Source organism: Triplophysa rosa, linkage group LG5, assembly GCF_024868665.1.
Source record: "Triplophysa rosa linkage group LG5, Trosa_1v2, whole genome shotgun sequence".
Taxonomy (NCBI): Eukaryota; Metazoa; Chordata; class Actinopteri; order Cypriniformes; family Nemacheilidae; genus Triplophysa; species Triplophysa rosa.
Genome location: NC_079894.1, coordinates 13562111 through 13572391, shown reverse-complemented (window position 1 = coordinate 13572391; position 10281 = coordinate 13562111). Strand labels below are relative to the sequence as shown.

General features: G+C 38.4%; 1 protein-coding gene across 2 annotated transcripts; it reads right to left on the bottom strand.

Moving 5' to 3' along the window:
* Nucleotides 1–6: 6 nt before the first annotated feature.
* dipk1aa (divergent protein kinase domain 1Aa) lies at nucleotides 7–9382 on the bottom strand. 2 transcript variants are annotated; one of them, XM_057333524.1, is made up of 5 exons: nucleotides 9024–9382; nucleotides 5038–5172; nucleotides 3492–3599; nucleotides 3204–3380; nucleotides 7–2078 (listed from the first exon to the last, which is right to left on the bottom strand). In XM_057333524.1, the coding sequence occupies exons 1-5, from the start codon at nucleotides 9075–9077 to the stop codon at nucleotides 1266–1268; spliced, it is 1287 nt and encodes a 428-aa protein (XP_057189507.1). In that variant the 5' UTR covers nucleotides 9078–9382; the 3' UTR covers nucleotides 7–1265. The 2 variants fall into 2 exon arrangements, with proteins under 2 accessions (XP_057189507.1, XP_057189508.1); XM_057333525.1 differs by having other exon boundaries at nucleotides 7–1955.
* Nucleotides 9383–10281: the final 899 nt, after the last annotated feature.

Below are 10281 nucleotides of genomic sequence, written 5' to 3'. Positions count from 1 at the left end.
CAAAAAGCAGGTTTCTTCATCATGTTGGTAGGGTCTGATAGATGGCACTGGACAATGACAAACAGTGATACAGACTTGAGGTTATTTTAAACATTTTTAATGTGCAAAGTCATGCAGTCAAATCTTATAAAACTTTGTCAGTTTAACGCTTGAACAGCAGCAATGTGTTTCATGAATACACTAAATGATGCAAACTGACAAATGTATTGTGTACAATCCAAAACATCCCACTGAAAAATAGTTGATATAATTACCAAAAACATAAACCTCTTCTATTCATTAGTACATCATGAAATATGATGGTGATAGATGTTTCAAATTGTTTTAGCTTAAAAAGTATATTTGCCATATTAAGCATTAGTTGTGCCTTATGAACGGATGCAATCTGTGCCTTCAGAACTTTACAGAAAGTCACTCAGGGTTGAAATGTCTGTAATTAACTTTTATGCATTACCCAATTCTGCATAATTTTAGAAAACATAATTAACAACTTTCAGCTGTTTAACATTTTGCCATGTTTACATTATGCAAAAACAGATGGTAAAAACAGTCCATCTTGACCTCCTTGGTCAAGACTGGGAAGCCAAAACCAAAATTAAAGTAAATAATGGATCAACAATGCTGATCAATTAAAAGCATCATCAGACATTCTTGTAAACATTTGGGTCCTTATTGTGCGATGCAGACTTGCTCTGTCAATATTTTTCTCATCATTCTTAAAATGATTAGACTATCGATTGTATTTTGAGTAATGAGGAATCTTCACACACAAGCATTGAAAAAGAATGTTGAAACACTCCGTCAACATGCATATCAAGGCATTTGATTCATATTGTCCATGGCTCCTTTATGGCTCTTTTTGCTGTGCTCATTAATGACATTACAATACACGATTTACACAACCATGATTAACACAACCATAGTTTGTGGTGAGTGCATTTCTTAGCTTTCTATATTAACATCCAACAACGGATGCAAAATTATTGTCATTTGCTCCTTCAAAACACTTGAAGGTAAAACTGATGCATGATCGCTGATCAAAGTGTGGAGACAAAAACACAAATAGAAATGTGAATTTTATGCGAGATGGTGAGCCTGAGCATAATTTGTCACAGGTTTAATACGACTTCTATTGTGGAAAAGAATTTGTGAAGAGCACCAGCACCACTCATTAAGCTTATCAAAACAAACCAGCATTGCATTTTCCGACTAGCTTTTCTGACATTCAGGATTCTGAACGTTGTCACCAATGTAGCTTATTTTCTTCACGAGTCATTAGTGTGTGAGATTTGTTTCCACAGCAATGTTTTAAGGTTGTTGAGAATGAGAGAGTGTTCCATCTCCATCTGCTCGGCTGAACCCTTGAGGGCCATGCAGGCATATAACTGCTTCTCCAGCTCTTCCTGTAAATGAACGGGAGCTCCTCGTAGGAGGTAATCTTTTAGTGATTCACAGGCCCTGGCCAAGTTAGGCTGAGCCACCTCGGCCATGCAATGGTGTTCTGCACGGTCACATGCAGTCCGACAGTCCACGCCGTACACGCAGTCCTCGTCCTCCTCGCAGCGCTGGAGGATCATAGCCTGTTTGAAGGCCTCTTCCGCTACCACGCGTCGTCCGTCTACCAGCCTGAGGTCATGCCGATCGTTGTAACCAAAAGTACTGGCTCTCATGTCACACATTAAGAAGCTCCCAAAGGTACCGTGGAAAATGTCTTCTATAAGTTCCAGCAAGCCGATAAAGATTTTAGCCTTACGGGGCCAGGAAGGTGTGAACCACTGGTCCATGCTTCGCCGCATACCCGTAGGGATCCATAGGTCCATGGGCCACGTAAGGCTGAGTCCATACAGCGGAGCATGAGGCACACGCTCCACCACGTACAAGTCCCCACAGAAGCCTAAAAGTCTGGGTGTGTGTTCTCGACCTTGGAGCACCACTGCAAGCAGAACCTCATTGAGCTGCAATAAAGCCCAAGCAGATTTGGCTTCAGGGAGTGAAATATGGCCATCTTTATTGCTGTCTGCAACTGAGAGAATCAGGGTTACCAAACTGGAGAGGTTGGCTTGCTCTCCAACTTTTGCCTATGGGAAAATATGATGGGTGTGCAAAAGATTAAGTGATGCTAAATGATTTAATACACACAGGGGCGGTTTCCTGGACAGGGATTATTTTAAAACAGGACTAGGCCTTGGTTAAATTAAGATATTTAAGTCGTTTTTAAAAACATACTTTACAAAAAAACATTACTGCTGGGCATCTTGAGGCAAAACAATCACACTGATATATTTTAAGATATGTGCAATTTGTTTTCGATTAAGACACCTCTAACATTTAAATTAGTCTGGGACTAGGCTTAAAGGGGTCATATGGCGCGAATACGTGTTTTTCTGTGTCTTTGGTGTGTTATAAGTTGCCCATGCATATATTAGACACGTAAAATTGCAAATATTAAAGTGTCGGAACAAAAGATACATTCTATCTAAAAGCAAATGCTCACCCAGACCTGCCTGAAACACCTCGTGTAACCACACCCCCACAAATCTACATCAGTTTGTGGTATGATTTGACTAAGACCGCCCAAATGTATACGCAAGTAAGGTGGGCGTACCTGCCAGTACAATTCCTTTATAACCTGATGTTCCAAATATGGTAAGAGGCGTTACATTTCCATCACACGCTTGCAGTATTCGACCAATCACTACGCACTGGTTAACTGGCCAAAGCACACCTCGCTTTTCAGAGCGATGAGCTTTGTAAAAAAATCTGTTGCAAAGAGGAGATACAAACATGCACGGTATGTGGAAAATACAGCGTTTTTTAACCTTAAATCGTATATACACATTGTATTACATCTAAAACAAACGACAATATTCGTTTTAGCCGTGTCATATGACCCCTTTAAGCCCTGTCGGGGAAACCGCCCCACAGTTCACAAGTGCGCCTTAGCATATAATTAAATAGGCGGCAATTAAGTAAACTGAGATTATTGTATGCGTATTTGGCATTCTGTCCAGGGAGAGGGCTCTGAGGTCGGTATTCTTTCCCGAACCCAGAGCACCCCCCCTTGTCCAGGGAGAGGGCTCCGATCTCTGTGTTTGCCCGAGCCCAGAGTGCAAATTGATTATTTGTTTCATTCTGTGAACTACTAACAATATTTCTCCCAAATTTCTGAAACTAATAATAGAATCTAAGATAAATGTAAATACCTTCAAATGACTGGCAACCATCTCCTTGAACTTCTCTACAGAGGTTCCACGAGTGGGTTTGTCAAACAGTGCTATCTCTTTCTTTAGCTCCATCTCCTCTCCCAGTTCATAGTGGAGAACGTCACCTAGCTGACACTTGATAACACCATCCTGGTCACCCCAGCTGCTTGTATACACCTGAGATACCAAGCAAAGCAGCAGAGGAATGTGACGTCAAGATGACTGCAATAAAATAGATGTAAGTCTGGACGGGTCTATGGTGAAAGTGTTAATGTGATGGAGCCATACCTGATTGTTTGGCTTGGTGGAGAGACACCTTCCAAAGTACAGTGAGCTTTCTTCACACAGGCTGCTACAGGCAGAGCCATCAATAATACCTTTACTGTATTTGTCACACTGTTGGAAAGAGATGAACCATTGCAATGAGTATTAAACGGACTTCTCACCAACTGGGTGAAAGCAAAGGCATACTTACACCAAGGACGATAAACACATCACTTGAATTCACTTGGGATCATTTTCTCTTTTCTGAGTGTTTTTTCCACCTGACCAATGTTTAAACACTGACAGACAATCAAAATCCAATTGTAATTAAAGGGGTCACACATTTAAAATGTAAATCTGCAGCGTGCAAGTTTCGAATAAACATAACATTTTCAACCATTGATGTGGACTCCAATTCAGTTACTGTTATATTTATATTTACAGTATAGTTAAAGGGATAGTTAATCCAAAAATGAAAATTCTGTCATCATTTACTCACGCTCATGGGATTTCATACCTGTATAAATTACGTACACAAAGAAAGATATTTGGAAGAATGTTAGTAATTTTCAGTTCCGGGACATCATGGACTATCACTGAAGGAAGAATTAAATGTTAGTCAAAGGTGGCCGAGAACTCTTTGTTTTCCTAAATTCTTCAAAATATCTCATTATGTGTTCATCAGAACAAAAAAATACAATATTTTTTTCCAACTATGGTAGTGGATGATGTCCCAGAACTGAAAATTTCTAACATTCTTCCAAATATCTTTCTCTGCGTTCATTGGAACAAATACATGTATACAGGTTTGAAACAACCTGAGGGTGAGTAAATGATGACAGATTTTTCATTTTTGGATGAACTATCCCTTTAACGTTCTTGGTGTGAACAGGCCTTAAGAGTTTAAATGAACCACACAGCTGTGTATTGGTTTCTTCTGGTCAAATACAGAAGAAACATCATCACCACAACACCAACAGGTGGAGCTGTGGAGTTTTTATTCGGATTAATAGGAATAGTTCACCCAATAGTTTTAGAACACTTACATTGTATGCCATTTATTTGCATAACCATTATTTAAGTGACCATAATTAACCATAATTCTGTGATCCGCATAATAAATAACAGCATATAGGTCTAAAACAACATAAGAGTAGGTAAAAATGACAGAACTTCTGTTTATAAGCCACTGGACTATGTTATTAAGCCACTGGACTAAATATTATATAAGTAGTACAGTCATGTCACAGAAATTAATGAATGTAAATTGGTAGTTCACCCAAAAATGAATATTCTGTCATCATTTACTCACCCTCTTGACATTTAAAACCTGTTTGACTTTTGTTCTTCTGCAGTACACAAAAGAAGATACAGTATATTTGAAGAATGTTGTTAACTGGACCCCATTCACTTGCATTGGTTTTGTGTCCATACAATAGAAGTGAATGGGAGCCAGTGCTGTTCGGTCACCAACTTTCTTCAAAATATATTCTTTTGTGTTCTGCGTAAGAAATGCATTTTTATCTTTGGGTGAACTATCACTTTAATAGACACAAAGATATGTACTCACAATGATGCTCTTGCATTCTCGTCCTCTGCATAGCTCAGTGTAAGTGGAATATTGCACGTAAACAACCCAACTGCCAACAAACACCACAAGCCACACGAGGAAGAGATACTTCACTCTAATGTAAGACAGCCGAGCCTGCGGGAAGAGTAAGCACATGTTAAACATCAGCCCAGGTCTGTCAACATTAACCTAGATAATTTAGTTTTTATTCATAGGGGAAAATATTTACAAATGTTTGCGCTTTCTATTCTGTCAAATTTCAAAATAGAAAAAACATCAATACTAATATCACCTTACAGCAAATACTGTTACCTACAAAAGATCAAATAAATCTTTCAATACAGCACAAGCCCACCAGAAAACAATCATCAGTCAGCTAACCCCATAATTGCTAACCAGTGCCAGCCAATAGGTCATGAAATGAAACCAGCCACCACAATCTGATAGCATATCCCTAAAGGCCATCAATTATCTGACAGATTACCTCATTTTAATGCAGCCATTTTGATGGAGAACCTATAGAGGGAGTTTCTGTCACTTGTGTTGCACGCAAAAGAACTACAGACAGTAATGCAACACCCGAGATAATGTGTTGAGTGTGTAAATAAATGCTAATATAAAACAATGTTGGTAATCTGTTGTTTAAATATTGGAAACGCTGGGTTAGCTGTAACAGCACAAGATACAAGCTAAGCCGTGTTCACACTTTACTTCTTTTTTGAAGCTGCCAGCGTTGGTTTTACATTATAAGCCTATGGAGTAAACCATGTTTTCCAAAAAAGTCACGAGCGCTTTTTTAAAAGCCACCACCGGCGTCTTTTTCTGCAGCTCCGAGCGCCTTTTTGAGTTGAAAAAAGTTCAACTTTTCTGAAGAAAACGCCCCACGTCAAGCATCTCTGCCAGCTTTTCTTTTTACTAAAAAAGCACTCTTGTCAACTTTTTCTTGTCAAAAAAGACATCAAGTGTGTTCATGGCCTTAGTCATTCTTAGCTTGGTTTAATGAAAAGTCTAAAAACATTTTCACTCGGTGGGCCTTTCAACAACACTTTCTGTTTTGATTTAAGGTGGGACTACCTGTTTGTTCGATCATCAAAGTCTAAATTACATTTGCCTCAAGTCTTCTCTCTTGAATCAGAATCAGAAAGAGCTTTATTGCCAAGTATGTTTGCACATACAAGGAATTTTGTTTTGGTGACAGGAGCATCCAGTACACAGAAACAGCAACAACAGTACACATAGACCATAACACAATAGAATACAGTACACATATTTGTGACCTGTGACTCATCATTACTCACCTTCCAGGCATTTGTATTTGATTCAGAAAATAAGACCACCCATGGCATCCTAGTTTTCTGTGTTTTTGCAAAATGTACTGACTGACATTCTCCTTGTTTATAGTGTCAACACTGTGTCACCTAGAAAATGCACTTCAGACACTGGAAACCTCTAACAACTTGGAGAACGTAAACCTGTATTACAGTACACAAACATTCCTTTTCACTTTTAAAATTGCACATGACTTTCTTCCAAACCTGTCAGGAATAAGAAAAACAAAAGACAAAGTGCTGAAATCCCATCTTATATTTATTATACTTGAAACAGAACAAGGTTAGGAAACGGCCCAAGAAACACACTGTCCAGATGTGTGTGATGGGATGGATATAAAGTAATAAAGGTTAAGGAAATAAATGTCCCAGAGGAGCTTGTCTCAGACTAAACTCCTTCCAGCCAAATCTCTCTATTCTTTGTGTTATGAAGCAGCAGACTAAGGTCACTGAGGATAAACAGGGTGGTGTCGGTCTAAGTATAGAGGTATAAATCTATGACCAGCTCAAACCTCCAGATGTCTATGAATAAAGTTTCCTCTAATAACCATAGCAACCCTGTAAACTCCTAAAGGACTGCTGCTTACCTATTACTGGCTGTTGATACAGCTTAATTAACTGCTTTGGCTTCCAAACAACATCAGCCTTGAATGATTATCTCAGCAGAAGTTATTCAGACTTAATGTAGCCTTGGGTCTGCTTCCAAAAACCAATCTGACATCCCTGTTCAGAGCCAATCTATTAGACACAATGCTAAGGAGTACACCTTATTTAAAACGAATGCTTCAATGACCAAACTTGCAACAAATAAGCGAATGCTCACCCAGACCTGCCTTAAACGCCTCGTGTAACCACACCCCCACAAATCCACGTCAGTTCGTGGTATGATTTGAGTAAGACCGCCCAAATTTATACGCAAGTAAGGTGGGCGTACCTGCCAGTAAAATTGCTTTGGAACCTGATGTTCCAAATATGGTAAGAGGTGTTACATTTCCGTCACACGCTTGCGGTATTCGACTAATCACTACGCACTGGTTAACTGGCCAATCATAGCACACCTCGCTTTGTTCAAAAAATCTGCGTGTTTCAGAGGGGTGGAGCAAAGAGGAGATACAAACATGTACAGTATGTGGAAAATACAGCGTTTTTAAACTTAAATCGTGTATACACATTGCATTACATCTAAAACAAACTATAATGTTCGTTTTAGCCGTGCCATATGACCCCTTATTCTTTCCTAATGCATGCTTTTGGTCATATTGTGCAATATTTAACAGTGCACTTTGTTCCAAAAAATACAATGTTTGTCTCTTAATCATCATTACTGTCTTAATTCATTTGGAAAACAATTACATCCAAAGCGGCTTATTAACCAATACTGACACAATTAGATATGACTGCAAAATTCTATCATTTGTCAATAATGTCACTAATAATATGGCAATAATAGTAAATATCAATAGATTTGGAAAAGAATAACATTTACAATACCATTATAAAGTGAATATTTACTCAAAGCCCAAGCCTGCTGTAGAGCAAAAACTTGATCACTTACAACTACAGTGCAACTTATCTGAACAAACTGGAAAAGGGGGTTGTACTTTTAACAACACTTAAAAGAAGTACAGATTCCATAGCAACATTTGCATAGTGCAGATGAAGACAAAAACAAAAAGACCAAACCCTGAAGGTGTGTCCAAGAGAAAAAACATCCTCATTATCATACTGAAAAAAAGTCGGGCACATTTTTAAGAATTCCTCAAAACAAATTCTTGGTAAATACTGAAAACACCATCTGCAGACAACAGGTTTGGACTGGAGGAGAGTGTGCAAGAACTTATTGTCTTTATAACCTTATTAATATTATACTGTGTCTAATCGCCTTACTGTATGTCAAACTTGTAGTTTATATTTAACCCTTAATTGCATATCTCGTCAATATTTTGCTATTCTGTTCACATTCTAGTGAATGTGACATTCCAGGAATTCTTCAGATAATAGCCTTGATCAGGTGAACAAATAATTTTTACATTTAAATTGCCATATTTAAATTTGTATACTCCTGGTTTACTTATGAACCATAAAGAATGAATCTCAACCTGTAAAATACTGAAACAGTACACTGTTCGTTGTTAGGCATTAAGCTTTGCTTCTCTTTTAAGCTCTTTATAGTCATGTTGTGGAGTTGTGTGGCTACCATGGCACCACAGACCCAGTTTTACTTTATCCAGTATGGGGGATTATTCTCACGCAGAGCTGGATATAAAGAGCTCATGGCAACCACACGGGCAAATGACAAATCCTTGCAATAGGAGAAGCAAATACTAAAGCATTCATGTCTCTTCTTTACGATACGTTTTAAAAGTGCAGTTTTCACTTAAGTTGGTGACTGCTGATCAACATGCACACCGGATAACTTACATTTAAAGCGAACTGCATTAGTGAAGTGCTTTAGTGTTTATGTCAACGCCGTTTCCAGCGCAACCGCATCACGTCTTTAAGCATTATAAACCAAAATTGTGTATATTGATCCTACTGTTAATCCTAGGTCATGATTCATGAACATCAGAACTATAGTTCATTTTCCCCCATGCACGCGCGTAAAATTAACGAAGACCGTTAACCACCAAAAATATTCATTCGCAAAATAATCATTACCTGAACGTGATAAGTCTTTAACATCCAGGCCCGTGAAAACAGACCCCTCGCCATTGCAGAAATGGATCATCTCAGAGATCTGAGGGTTATCTAGAGCGGACTGTCTCCATATGCCAAAGAAAATGAAATATCGTCCAGCGAACTTTAAGAGAATCGGCTCGTCCTATGCATTACGTGTCAGCGCTCACTGTCCAAATACATCGTAGACTTCCCCGGGACTGGTATGTGTATTTATACATTGGTCGGGAATTTAATGTTATTCGAGTCGTCTTGGTTGACATCCAGCGGCTAGCACTTTCAAGTGCAGCTGTTTTAAAAGCAGCGAGACAGCAGCATGTCAAGGGCGCAGGCGTATACGATTACTGTGCCGACTACACATAATTCCTTTTTCATGAAGCTGTGCGTCATGTTTACTGGCGCCATCTATTGAACAATACGCATAATAACTGTAAAATGCAACGACATCCATAACAAAAAACAGCAAGATGCGACACATAAAATATCGTCTGTCTCTGTTATATTGATGCAATATTTTGCTTGGTTGCATTTGCACTGCGCATTACCAAATGTGATATGCAAATGTGAATGTAAAAAAGTGTGTATCTGTCTGTTTAAAGGTCCAAATTTGAGACTTAAAAATTGTTTATTGTTCAAATCTGAGCTTGAAAGTTCTTTGTAAAGCTATAAAGTATTTCTATGTATTTTTATATAGGCTCTTTTGCTTGATTTATTTGTCTTTTTTTTCATTTTTGCACAATGCCTAGTGTTAGTTCTGTTTTGATTTGAATTTTGAGATACATATCAGATTTTGATGTATTAACTAAAGTTTTAAAAGGTGTAAAAGTGTTGTAAAAAGGCAAACAACACTTTTTAAAGGAGCACACAGCAGATATGTTGAGTGTATTACATCACAGGGTGGTTGGGGTCAAAGGTCTCGAACAGAACATTTCACAGGACTACATGTCTGGGCTCCGACTTTAAGAGCAAAGTCTGTAAGCTGTATCAGGACATTCCCATAAATGACACTGCAAACTATTTCAAAAGGCTTGGAAGAAACCCATTTTAAAAACGTTTTTGCTTCTTCTCACCAGAAAGCTTGGATGCATGTGAATTTGTAAAAACTGTTTTGCAATTCAAGTCCAAGTAGCCCTGTGCTTTTCATTTTTTATATTCACGTTGTCAATGATAAATGCAAAATCTGTGCCCACATATTTGCAAAAGCTTCTCAAATAAGCATACATTTTCATCTGAGTACCAA

Bases quoted from the DNA above. Each gene is read 5' to 3' on its own strand.
- dipk1aa (XM_057333524.1), bottom strand. From the start codon at position 9,077: ATGGCGAGGGGTCTGTTTTCACGGGCCTGGATGTTAAAGACTTATCAC. The intron at 3,600-5,037 runs GTGAGTACATAT...TCTTTCCAACAG, and splicing joins GAGAATGCAAGAGCATCATT to TGTGACAAATACAGTAAAGG. The intron at 2,079-3,203 runs GTATTTACATTT...ATTTTCCCATAG, and splicing joins TGGTTGCCAGTCATTTGAAG to GCAAAAGTTGGAGAGCAAGC.